The sequence below is a fragment of the Triticum dicoccoides genome, chromosome 5A (assembly GCF_002162155.2).
Source record: "Triticum dicoccoides isolate Atlit2015 ecotype Zavitan chromosome 5A, WEW_v2.0, whole genome shotgun sequence".
Classification (NCBI taxonomy): domain Eukaryota; kingdom Viridiplantae; phylum Streptophyta; class Magnoliopsida; order Poales; family Poaceae; genus Triticum; species Triticum dicoccoides.
Window position 1 is genome coordinate 384,609,245 of NC_041388.1, and position 12,757 is coordinate 384,622,001.

A 12,757-nucleotide genomic window follows, 5' to 3' on the forward strand; every position below is an offset into this window, starting at 1 on the left:
AGTACGAGCTCGCCTACGCCATCTACAAATCCGCCTACGAGTACCACCTCGGCGTGAAGCGGTGAGCCGCCGCCGCCCTCCACCGTGAAGCCGTGAGCCACTCCATCTAGGATGTATAGTTTGTTTGTTTGTTTGTGTGTGAACTCCGGCGAGGTCCGGACTATCTAAAATGTAGCGGGAACATGTTTATCTTAAGTTTATAAATTTGCAAGTCGATTTGCGGTATCTGTTCTGCGCCGGGCAAAAAGTGCCCGCAAAATTGATTTTGCAGGCCGAGATTATAGCGGCTCTGCTAGAGATATTGATGCCATATAATGTATTCCATCCTTGTACCATTGGTACACCAGATCCACGTCGCCGCATCCATCCATTGCGGAAAAAACGGTGCGATTCAAATTAGTTCCTCCTGTTCACGAGCACCTCTTACACTTGCAGTTCATACTTTGTTTTGTGCACATATTACCCCAGAAATTGCTTTTGGCACAGATCAACATTGTTGATTGGTCGGCTCAGATATCAGGCTCATCTGGACATGAGAACCAAAAAGCTGTGCCCATGATTTAGCATCCTTTTCAGTTATGTGTATCCGATGTAGCAGAGCAGGGGATTTATCATGTCTTCACTTGTGATGATTGCCATCCATGTTAAGCTTCGTGCACTAGCCAATGCAACCAAAAGTCCGAACTGATGGAAAGGGCTAGGCAATCCACATATACACTTCAACACCCCCTCTCACGTGTGAGGCGGGAAGTCAACATGTGGATAGACTCAGAGGTATGGCTCAAGAGGCCTATACATGACCAAAGGGGGGGCAGCAGCATTTTTTTTGTATAAACTAGCAAGATGCCCGTGCATTGCACGGAACATCAAGATGCATTTTTTCACAAAACACCTGTTGTGATTGACCCATGCGGGAGTAATCCATGTGTAAAAACTAATGATATCTCGAGAAAGAGGAGAGATAAGGTGAGGAGGAGTGGGGGGTGGTGGTGATTGGTGGTTGGACTGAGCGGAGGCATGGGGATGGACGACGCCGGCAGCGGCCACCATGCCAGATTGTTCCAGAGGCTTCCTTTTTTAATTGCTCAACAATAAGGTTGTGGGAGATAAGAATGAACGAGGGAAGGCCTTATCTGCAAATGTGGAGAGAGGTGCGGGTATCTTTTTGCAAAATTGCCATAGTTTGCTTTCTGTCCGTCAGATATAGATCGGACGGTCTATATTGCAAGATGGCAGGCACACCATCATCACCAACTCGGTTTTTTATAGGAAAAAGTAGAGAAATTGCGAAAGCCATGACTTGAACTCAAGACCGCTCCGATACTATGTTAAGCTTCATGCACTAGCCAACACAACCAAAAGTCCGAACTGATGGAAAGGGCTAGGCAATCCACATATACACTTCAACAATCCGTACTGGTCTGGTTCTTGGATATTAGGATGAATGAATGATTAGTTTGTGTTTTCCTTATGTCGATTGATTGTTAGTATTGTTATTCTGTTTACTTCTGTTTTGTAGTTAATGGTTTTCTTTGCAGGTATTTGTCACTGATTTGTGGACTGAACATACACCATGGCCTTTCAACCAACTTCCCAGAAGCTATAGTTTCTTGGTGAAACATGGACCCTTGTGGAAGATGACTTACTATGGTACCGCACCACGAGTAATTCACCAGCCACATTTTGCTGCAACAGCAACATTCATAGCGAGGTGAGTACTGTAATTTTTCACGTTGAATGAGCTTCCAAATTATAATCTTAGTTTGCTTAAAAGACTTGTATTTTGCCCGATCTAGTCTAAGAGAATTTTATAATTGAAATAATAGCTATAATGGCCATCAGTTTTGTAGACAATTTTGTGCTAGGGCCTCAATTCTATGGTTGGGTGTGATGCTGTCATCATGAGACGTACTATAAGGGGGTATGCAGGATTCACAAAATCCTGCTGGAGAATGTCTGAAATCTAGCTATTTTCAAACTTAGCCACAATGACTGCATATTTTACATAATTTATTTGGTACTGTATGTATCAATATTGAAGTGATATATATGTAGACGAGATTGCTTGTTAAAGATGTGTTATACTGCAGCTGCAGGTCTGGGTGCTTATTTTACAATAGCAGATTATATAATCTAGAATTTACCCATCTTTTCTTGCAGAGAGGTTGCCAAAGGTCTGATGAAGTACCAACCAGATGTGATTATCAGTGTACATCCTTTAATGCAACATGTCCCCCTTCGAGTTCTACGATCCAGAGGGTTATTGGATAAGATTCCGTTCACAACTGTTATCACCGACTTGAGCACTTGTCACCCAACATGGTATGCTGGTTTCAATGTTCGTATAATTCCGTGCCAGTTTTTGGTTCCTTACCTTTAAGATAAGCGTGCAATTGATCTTACAGTGAAATAGTTATGATACTGCTTTCCATTAGGTTTCACAAGCTTGTGACTAGATGTTACTGTCCATCAGCTGAGGTGACAAAGAGAGCACTAAAAGCTGGACTGAAACCTTCACAAATTAAAGTCTATGGCCTCCCTGTGCGCCCATCTTTTGCTAAACCTGTTCCACCAAAGGTAAACAATTTCTTCAACCAATAGCACTACATTAGCTTCTGGATATTTTGCCTTCTGCACAAGTTACTGAGTGGTATATCTATGTTTGTCTTGTTTAATAGGATGAATTGCGTAGGGAGTTAGGTATGGATGAATATCTGCCTGCGGTTCTATTAATGGGCGGGGGTGAAGGGATGGGTCCTATTGAAGCCACTGCTCGAGCTCTCGATAATGCTTTATATGACGAAAGCCTTGGGGAACCAAGGGGTCAAATACTTATAATTTGCGGACGCAATAAGAAGTTGACCAACAGGTTGCAGTCAATTAATTGGAAAATTCCTGTTCAGGTCCGTCCTTAAAGCTTATTTTTTAGCTTCCAAACGCATGAAATTTGCAACAGTAATACCTTATCAGTTTCTCCTACTAAAATTTTCTGTTATTTTGGCCACTCTTTCTACCCTCACCAAGTTACTTCTTTAATGTTTCTTTTCCTCCTAATCTTAGGTGAAAGGTTTTGTTACTAAGATGGAAGAATGCATGGGTGCTTGTGACTGTATCATCACAAAGGTATGCTCTACATTAGAATTGAGATCATGCACTTGGTGATGTGATATGATATTTTTGCATGATTGATGTTATCTGAGAATACATGGTCTATGGCAATTTGCAGGCAGGACCTGGTACCATTGCAGAGGCGATGATTCGTGGTCTCCCCATTATTCTAAATGGTTACATTGCTGGGCAGGTAATTTCTTCTGCCACTTGTTGTAGGGTCTGCATGATTCTATTCTTTGGCTTGGAGTTCTTCACTCTGGCTTGTAATGTTGTTCAGTAGTTTCGTATGAGACATGTGTGTTGAACAGTCAGTATATCCCTTGGTTTTCTCCATGAATCTATGCTGAATATGCTGTAGTAGTGGTGGTAAATGAAAAATCACTAAAATAGTGGTGTGCCATACTATCATATATCGCACTCCACCACTCTTGCTTAGCTGCAAATCACATGCCATTTCTGTTGTACGTATCCTTAACCAAAATGGACTTGTGCCCCTGTTATTGCAATATACTCCCTCAGTTCCTAAATATAAGTCCTTTTAAAGGTTCCACTATAGACTACATACGGAGCAAAATGAGTGAACCTATACTCCGAATGTAGTCTCTATAGTGGAATCTCTAAAAGGACTTATATTTAGGAATGGAGGGAGTAGTAGTTTGTACCATGCATTATCCATTTACTTTGTGCCTGCGGTGCACGCAGTTACACTGACCATAGCTTGCTCCAAAACTGGTTTTGATTATTCTGTACCTTTCTTTTATGACACTCCCTCCATTAAGAAGTTGTAAGGCTGTCTGAAGCAAAATTTCGTGTACAATATCTTGGTAATGGTTGCAAAATTATGACCATATGAAACTGATTTTTACAAATTCACAACTTTTTGCAAAGTAGCCTACGTATAATTGGATTAGTTGTTGGTCAAATCATGTTTTGGACACTCAAATTTCTGAACCTTGCCGCCTGGGGCGGGGGTGGGGGGTGTTATGTAGATGGAAATAAATCATTAATTATTTCTCTTATATATCGACAATTCAGTATAGCAATGGACGTTGCAATATACTTAGAGTAACTCTAGCATAGTCGCCATATGGGATATGGAGCACGCTCTATATGGATGTGGGAGAATATCACATGGAAACCAACATTCAGTGGAAACCGGTGAAAACCACGTGGAAAAGATATTTTGAAGTTTTGAAATAATCTAAAAGAAATACGGGATGTTAAGACTTAAGAGAGTGATGTTCTATTGCCTTGCGAAAATTCCAAGTTCAAACACACTACGGGATGTAAGGTATGAAAATAACAAAATCCCATAATTTTGTTTAGATTTTTTTGGAACTTCCAAACATGGTTTTCACAAAGTTTTCTTTGAATGTTGGTTTCCATGTGATATTTTCCGGATGGGTGTGGAGGCCATGGCTGTTGTGCTCAAACACAGTCGTCATAATGTGGCATCCATACTTTTATTTTATTTGTTCCTATTTTTTGTCATTTTCTTCAATTTTGTATGGGCAACTTAAGCTCAAATTAGTAACCAAACACATGTATCGACATGATAACTTGGTAGCAACTATATTCAGTGACCAAAATGCGTCACTTTACATATGATTAGAAAACTGAAATGTGTTTTACAACTACATAGTACTACCTACACTAGTCGGTGGCCGGTGCCGTCTAGTCGCCGCCCTCCTCCGAGAGATCGTCGAAGTAGGTGTAGAGGTCAGACTCACGAGCGGCAGCTGCTGCTCCTCCTCGTTGTTGAGTGCGGGACGGTACTCTCGGAGGATGCACTCTTCGTTGCGAGTTTCGAGGGCGGAGAGCTGCAGCACGATGTCGATCGTGTCCTTGGGCTCAGGCACCGGCTCCGTCTGGGCCTCGACGGGGATGGTGTTGTTCACCAGGACGGGGGCGCCAACGGAGACGACGTCCTTCTCCTCCTTCGCCCGGATGAGGGGGCTCGATCCCTTGCGGCTGCTGCCTTGGGAAGCGCTGGATCCCCCGCGATCAGCAGATCCACCGCTGCCGCGGCTAGTGCGCCATGGGGAGAGATCGCACCGGTGCACGGCGCTTGGGACGGGAGGTTCTGCTCCGCTGCCAAGTTGAGCCAATAGGCTGCGTTCTTGCGTGCGGCTATTGTTCTGGACGGTGGAGGAGATGGGAGGGGAGGAGGCGGCTACGGCTTTGGTGATGGGGATGTCTCGCAGCCGGGGTTTTATAGCCAGGGATGAAGCCATGTGGCTATTTGAACGGCTGCCTAGGGAATCAGGGGGAGCGGTGGAGGCCATTAATGGGTGGGTGGTTACCGGTCACGTCGCCCCAGCCGTGGCGGTGCGTGTACTGGCGGCGCGCTGCTTCAAACCTGGCTGTGGTGCGAGGAAGAAGCTGAAATTTTCCTCCCACGCTGGTTGTTGAGTATGGTGCTCACGAGCTCCATAACGGGCCTCTCCAGCCTCCAAATATGGAGGCTACGAGGTCGTTTATGGAGTGAGCTCCATAAATTATGCCGATCGACACCCATATAGCGACTCTGCTAGAGTGCCATTTTGGCCCAAAATCGCCATATTGGCAGTTATTATGGTGATTGGGGCCATATGATGACTCGTCTAGAGTCGCTCTTATGCACTGATGGTGTTTTTCCTCATTCGAAGAACTGTATCATGCAACACCCTGAAATTTAGCTAGTGCCTTTTGTACGAGCACTGATCTTTCTTCACAATTTATTCATATTTTTATAATTTTGCATGACAGGAAGCTGGCAATGTTCCCTATGTTGTTGAAAATGGCTGTGGGAAGTTCTCAAAATCTCCAGAACATATCGCAAAGATTGTTGCGGACTGGTTTGGCCCCAGGTCAGACGAGCTTCAGATAATGTCCCAAAATGCCCTGAAACTGGCTCGCCCAGACGCGGTGTTGAAAATTGTTCATGATCTACATGAGCTAGTGAGGCAAAAGTCATTTGTACCAGAATATGCATGTGCAACATAAGCTCCTATATCTCGTCTTTTGAATTTAGTTAGTTTTGTTCCTTTTTTGTTCGGCATTAGTCATAGTTATTTGTGAGGATTCAAACTATCAATTGATTTGCAAATGCCATTATGAAAGGAAAAAAAAAAGGAACTCGAAAAGAATTGTGTAGCATTCCCTTCTCATTGTTGTTTTATCTTCTCGGGACTATTTCTTACTGAGACCATTTAACATGGCAAACCTTAACGCCGTTATCGCTCGACTTTGCCTAGTCGTGCTGTGCTGTGTTATGTGGTCTGATGTTGGATGAGGCTGTTAAGTGTAATACCAAACTATGAGGCTGTTAAGTGTAATACTACTAAAAGTATGTGGCTGCCATGGCTTAAAAGAAGGATGAAATACCTCCTAGGATGTTGCATCCAATTTCAGACTTGGTTTGGCGCCACAAGTGTGTCATGTGCTGGCGAGAAGTTAACATGGATGTTCACCGGCACCCGGCGAGGAGAGATGGACTAAATTACTGTACTTGCACAGAACAAGTTGCAGGCAAGCGCTGAAGAATCAGAATCCCAAGCGGGAGGATATGGTATTTGGCACGTATCCGCGGGCGGGCGCTGTGACCACAGCTGTTGCTTGGTCGCTTGTGCTGTCGTCGCCATCTACCGAAAGGCAGGCAGGCAGGCTCCAGCTCTTGTGTCGGGTGGGTTACACCGTCAGGCCAGGTGAGCTTTGCACGTACTTAAATACTGTGCCGTGTAAATAGCTACGTACTCCCTCCGTCCGAAAATACTTGTCATCAAAATGGACAAAAAGGGATGTATGTAGAACTTAAATACATCTAGATACATCCTCTTTTATTCATTTTGATGACAAGTATTTCCGGACAGAGGGAGTAGCTTTGTGGGGGGTGGGACCTTATGCGACCACCTCAGAAATACATGGTGGTCCGGCCGTCATCAACATGGTTTTTTCCGACTGGGCGATGAATCGGCTGTAAATTTTACCTCCTCCTTTCCATAATGTAAGATTTTTTGATTTTAGTGTAGTGTCAAAATATATATATTATATTATGGGACGGAGGGAGTACCTTGCTTGTCGCTGAGTAGATGATGTTCTAAAATACAGTGCTACTTTTCTGAAACGGATTTTTGGTGCACGGGGACCACGGAGCACGTTATTTTGAACGGCTCAAAAAAGATGCTTAAAAGATTTGAATTTTTTTACATGAATACGCATGCATGTGGTCTAAGTACCTGTGAAATTTCATTCAATAATACTTGTATTATGTGCTGGGCAAGAAAGGCAAAATTTCGGCCTAAAAACAACAAAAAACAAGCCGTTAATTTGCATGTATTGTTTTTTTTTTTGTATCTTTTACATGCGAGCACTTATATTGCTGAAAATTTAGCCCGTTATACTGCACTGCTATACGTGCATGCACATAAAAATTTGAAAAATTTCAAGCCATAAGAATCTGTTTTCTTGAACTTCAAAAAACCTGTGCTCAGATGTCAATTTTCAAACTACTTTCACACTTTTCTTTTATCTCTTTTACGTGTAATAATAGTAGTACTGAAAAATACTCTAATTTAACTTGATGGGGTGTAAACAGTGGCAATGTATCAGTTTGACTATTTGTCATGAAGACTATTAAATTAAATTAAAAAGATACTAGTACTACTAATAGTGCAAGTGCCATGTTCCATTAAGTGCTACTGCTGACCCATGTGGACAGGACTGTGGTACTTGACTTGGTATAAACACACTGCAGATGGGAGTGGACAGAGAGATAGTAGAGAGGTGAGTAAAGAGTAGCATGAAATCGAAAAGTGGCTGCAGAGGCCGAGCTTCACTGAGCTCTATATACATTTCTCAGCCAAAATACCTTTTTCATAACTCAAAAAAATCTGAAAAAATGTTTTCATGTAGACATATACTTGAAGTATATGTGTACAAATTTTCATAAATATATGTATTTATATGTGATGTATACAAAAAAGACAAATACACAGATTGAAATAGGCTTTTTCTTTGTTGTATTTGTGTCAGATATTTGTCTTCTTTGTGTAGCATGCAAATGATCAAATTAGTTACTGAAATTTTACACATACTTAAAGAATATGCATATGTATTTGTACAAAAAAAATTGGCATTTTTTGAAACTTTTAAATATTTTTTTTTGCAAAACGAGCTCCATGGAGCCCGGTCTTTGCAACGCCACACTCAGCATGAAACGGTGTTTTGCTAAAGCCACTCTGAATCGCAAGAATCACGTACTGGTCGAGAAGTTTTGCCACCCCGTAACCTTAACCATCATTTAAGTAAGTTTTAAAAAAACTTTGGACCGCAATATCGGCTAACGTTCGTTGAGAGGGGTTGGCATTTGCGAACGTTATAGAAGACAAATTTAGTTGTTTGGGGTTGGCAGTTTCATCACAAACGCATGCCAATTCTGCGAAGAAGAGAAATTTTGCGGCAAAAAACCAACAGGATTCGCCATTTCCTACTAAGTAAAGTTGTAAAAAGAAACGTTCATTTGCCATCCTCTCCTAGTCGTTCGCCAGTTATCATTTTCAAAAACTTAACCATCATGGGAAAACTGAGGTTTTCAGACTTCTCTGTGTCTGGTTTACAAATTACTTAGTGCAACTTACGGCAACGCAAAGTGCACTTGTTTTATGTTCCAAAAAATGAAAAGAAACGAAAAATACACTTTTTTTAGCTGAATGCACTTGTTTTCTAGCATAAAAAGAGTTTATCCACGGCGACACCAGCGCTTGGTTTAAAGGTAGGATTTGTTTCTGTTGTTACAGTATCTTTTATGTATTCTGTACAAACAATGCCTGCACAGTGCATATTCTCTGAATGATGTTTCCTGCCTGCCTGCCTGCAGGCGCCTTTATTTGCCTGATCGCTACAGAACAGGCATGCCCTGATAATCTGAGATCTATCATTCCTCAGCTACATGAAAAATGTTCTACCACTGCATCCGTCACGTGATCTTTGCAGCTCTGGCATTGCACAACGGAAATTGCTCTTGGAGGCCGAGCTCCATGAAGACCTCAAATGCAAAATTCAAAATTTGTGAAAGCTCACATTTTTTACATTTCAAAACATTGTGGAAAAAATATAGATATAGATGAAGTCGTAACGCACAAATATTTAAATTTTCAGGACGAAGTACGTTGAAGTGAGTGCTGTGCAAAAAAAAATCTAAAGCTTTTTAATACTACATTATGCTATTCATCTTCCCAGCCCATGAATTTGTATTTTTTATACAGGTCGCATTTCAACGTATTTCATCCTGAAATTTTACACACATACTCGTTTACTTGTACATTTTTGTTTAGATTTTAGTGAAACCGACAACTTTGATTTTTTCAAAAATTCGTGCGCCATAGAGGCCGAGATCCAAAACGCCCTACTCATTGCACGACCCCTTTCATGAAGAATCGTAGTATTATTTTCTCCATTTCATACGCCGGGAAGCACAGGTCAATTCCACAATCACCTCCCCTACCAGCACCACGACACACAAAAACAAAAGCCCAGCAGCTTCATCGAAGCACAAAGAAATGGAAGAAGAAGATGAAGAAAAACAAGCTAGAGCAACTACTACAAACGCTTGTACATTTGCCAATAACTAAATACCGTATTGCCAATTGCCGATCACCACAACTCAAAAAAATAAAAATAAAAAAGCCAATCACCAGAGGTGATTCCAAAACAAATCCCCAACTATAGGATATTCACACGCGCACACACGCACACGCAGCTCCCGATGATCCACGGTCAAATCAAATGTAATCACAGGTCTCCTGCGCGAACCCGATCTGGGACGCGGCGGTGTCGAAGACCACCCGCAGGTTCTTCTGCTGGTAGTTGCCGATGATCGGGGTGTCGTCCTCGGACCCGAGGGCGGCCAGGGCCAGGCACACCTGGGAGGCGTCGCCGGCGACCACGTACAGCACGCCCTTGGAGTCCACCTCCACCTCCGCGCCGCCGTCGAACGCCAGCCTCAGGCTCGGCACCTGCACCTCCCTCAGCCCCGTCAGGTCGAAGCAGGTGTCCAGGATGGAGAAGGCCGGCGCCCGCGGGTACTCCGCCAGCTGCCTCACGAACTCGCCCCGCACCGCCGCGTACACCGACGGCACCAGGCTCGTGATGATCGTGCCCGAGTCCACGATGGCCCTCCCGCCGCCGCCGCCGCCGGCCGAGAAGCCCGGGGACTGCACCTCCTCGCCGCCCACGCTGATCCCGGTCAGGTTGACCATGTAGAAGGGCCCCTGCAGCGGGTCGGTGACCATCGCGGTGTACACGATCGGCGTGGAGTTGCGGTACGCCGAGGCGTCGTCGCCGAGGACGAGGGAGCCCGACGAGCCGGACTCCTTCGGCGGCAGGCAGTAGGAGAACACGCCGCCGAACTGCTCCGTGGTCTGGGATATCAGCGAGAGCGGGCTCCGGCCGAGCCCCATCAGCCCCGACGTGCCCCCGAACGGGCCCTGGTTGCTGGTGCCGCAGCCGAACACGAAGCCCTCGATGTCCTCGCCGGCCAGGCTCAGCCTGTCGTGCGCCAGCACGCCGCGGGAGTAGGACCCGTCGCGGTAGCTGAGCGCGTAGCTGCAGGCCGTCGGCTGGTCGCACGCCTGGCCGCCGGACATCCCGGTGGCCACCCGCAGCGCGTCGCAGGAGGAGGAGTTGCACGGCACGGCGGCGTAGGACGGCGACGCCGACGGGTCGAAGAGCGGCTCCTGCTGGTCGTGGCAGGCGTCGCAGGGCTTGCACTGCACCCAGGTGAGCTCGCTGGCCGTGTCCACGATCACCGTGGCCTCGCCGCCGCCGATGCCCACGGTGGCCACGTAGTTGAGCGTCCGCAGCCTGGCGCCGGAGGTGACGGGCACCTGCGCCAGCTTGGACGCCGCGTCCGACGACCTGATCAGGCCGTAGCTGCCGATGCGCCGCTGCAGCGACGAGACCCTGGCGGCGTCGGAGGCCAGGACGCCGCGGGCCTCCTCCGCGCTGCCGCTCCTGCCGCCTGAGCCGAGGTTGGCGTGGTGCCGCAGCTCCAGGACCGTGGCGCCGCTCTCCGCCCCTGGCGATCGACGGCATCACGAGACAGTGAGAAAAAAGACGAGTGAGCTCAGAATTGCATGGCTGGTCATGTGCTGCGGCATTCGGGTAACTTTGCCATTCTGGTCATTGTTCATGCGATTCTGGCGCACGAGCAAAAGTACTTGGGACGTGCTACTTATGGCAAAAGCTCGCGCGATTCACCCGCCGCCGTTTCTTGGCACAGAAACTGATGGGCCCTTCCAGCGAGTGCCTCTTCTCGGCACTGCCATTGCAGCCCGAGCAGCCATTGCCCATTTGCAGAGCACATCACCATGAACGGAAACGCCACCAAATGCACACACACTGTCAGTCTGTCACCCAGTAGGAGTCGGTCAAAAAGGGGAAATAGAATCTACTCCCAAAACCATTATAATCTAGCGCTTCTAGTCCTCTCTCATCTCGCCCGGAAACATCATCACTGGAAAGAGAAATCAAGGAGTGGAACAGAGAGAGAGAGAGAGAGAGAGAGAGAGAGAGTGGGTGGGTGAATCGAGGAACTCACTTGACCTCAGGCAATGCACACCGCCGCCTGCCGCGAGGAGAAGCAGGAGCAGCAGAGCCACCGGCGCGACGGCGCGAGCTCCTCCCCGTGCCATCACTCGCTCGCCTCGGCGACCAACCTCGCCTCACTCACTCACTCACTCCCCTGTCAGCAGAGGGAGAGAGGGAGGGGGATAAAGAAAGGGGGATGAGGTAGGGTGAGGTCAGGAAAGAGAAAGGGAGTGAGGAAGGAAGGGGGGGAAAGATTCTCTGGGGCCGCGAGCTGAGGTGAGAGGTGGGCTTCTTGCGGCGCATGGGAACAAGGGCGCAGGCAGGCAGGCAGGCAGGCAGGAGCTGGCTGGACGCAGCGAGGTCGGACGGAGGAGTGGATGGAGGGAGGTCACTCACTCGCCCGGCAGCGACGGTCAGGGTGGCGTACCGGGCTGCTGGCCGCGGGCGAGGAATTATTGGGGGCGCCTCACATGCGCCGTGTCCTCTTCCTCCTCCCGCCCGCCCGCTCGCTCGCTCCAGCACCGTCTCTCTCCTTGTGCTTGTGCGTGCGGTACAGTCTTGGTCTTCTCCCTCCCTCCCTCTCTCTCTACTGCCCGTGCATGGGGCCGGCCGAGCTTCACTCACTCGCTCACTGACGCCATTTGTTTATTGGCAGCGGCATCGGATAGGGGTGGCAGCGGCGACAGAGGAGGAGGAGGAGGGGGTATCCGGCGGGGAAAAAGAGGAGCGATTTTTACTGGTCATCACGGCGCGTGGCGTGCGCGTGGGTTGGGTGGCCGCATTGAATTGAAAATGGGCGGGCGCCCGGCCGGCCGCCATTAAGCTGTCAGCAGTCGGCATCACGGCGTGCGCAAAACCTTAGCAGCTCGTCGTCGACCCAGATCTTGCGCTCGCACGGGGGCAGAAAGGTAAAGATCGGCGCAGAGGGAAAAATATTACTGCTCCGCCGTACAGTGCGGCGTACGGAGAAGAGCCGTGGTGCAATGCAATGCGGCCGCATCGGCGTGCCGCCCGGCTCTTCTTTTTGTCCTGGTGATGTGCTCATTGCTGGCCTCTGACAGATTCATTGCGCTTCTCT

General features: G+C 47.2%; 2 protein-coding genes across 2 annotated transcripts in view; one reads left to right on the forward strand and one right to left on the reverse strand.

Annotated features, from left to right (window-relative positions):
- LOC119301677 (probable monogalactosyldiacylglycerol synthase 1, chloroplastic) overlaps positions 1–6,249 on the forward strand; it is an 8,234-nt gene extending 1,985 nt beyond the window's left edge. The window contains exons 2-8 of the mRNA XM_037578668.1: positions 1,539–1,711; positions 2,161–2,322; positions 2,436–2,577; positions 2,679–2,903; positions 3,061–3,123; positions 3,227–3,301; positions 5,860–6,249. Of these exons, the coding sequence (XP_037434565.1) occupies positions 1,539–1,711; positions 2,161–2,322; positions 2,436–2,577; positions 2,679–2,903; positions 3,061–3,123; positions 3,227–3,301; positions 5,860–6,096 (1,077 nt within the window). The 3' untranslated portion in view covers positions 6,097–6,249. The remainder of the gene's footprint in view (positions 1–1,538; positions 1,712–2,160; positions 2,323–2,435; positions 2,578–2,678; positions 2,904–3,060; positions 3,124–3,226; positions 3,302–5,859) is intronic.
- Positions 6,250–9,664: 3,415 nt separating this feature from the next.
- Positions 9,665–12,353, reverse strand: LOC119301678 (aspartyl protease family protein At5g10770-like). The gene is made up of 2 exons (XM_037578669.1): positions 11,690–12,353; positions 9,665–11,167 (listed from the first exon to the last, which is right to left on the reverse strand). Exons 1-2 carry the CDS (start codon positions 11,781–11,783, stop codon positions 9,873–9,875), a joined length of 1,389 nt encoding a protein of 462 aa, XP_037434566.1. The 5' UTR covers positions 11,784–12,353; the 3' UTR covers positions 9,665–9,872.
- Between the last annotated feature and the right edge of the window lie 404 nt (positions 12,354–12,757).

Excerpts from the sequence above, each read along its gene's own strand:
- LOC119301678 (XM_037578669.1), bottom strand. The coding sequence starts at position 11,783 with ATGGCACGGGGAGGAGCTCGCGCCGTCGCGCCGGTGGCTCTGCTGCTC. Across the intron at positions 11,168-11,689 it reads TGTGCATTGCCTGAGGTCAA|GGGCGGAGAGCGGCGCCACG; the intron begins GTGAGTTCCTCG and ends GTCGATCGCCAG.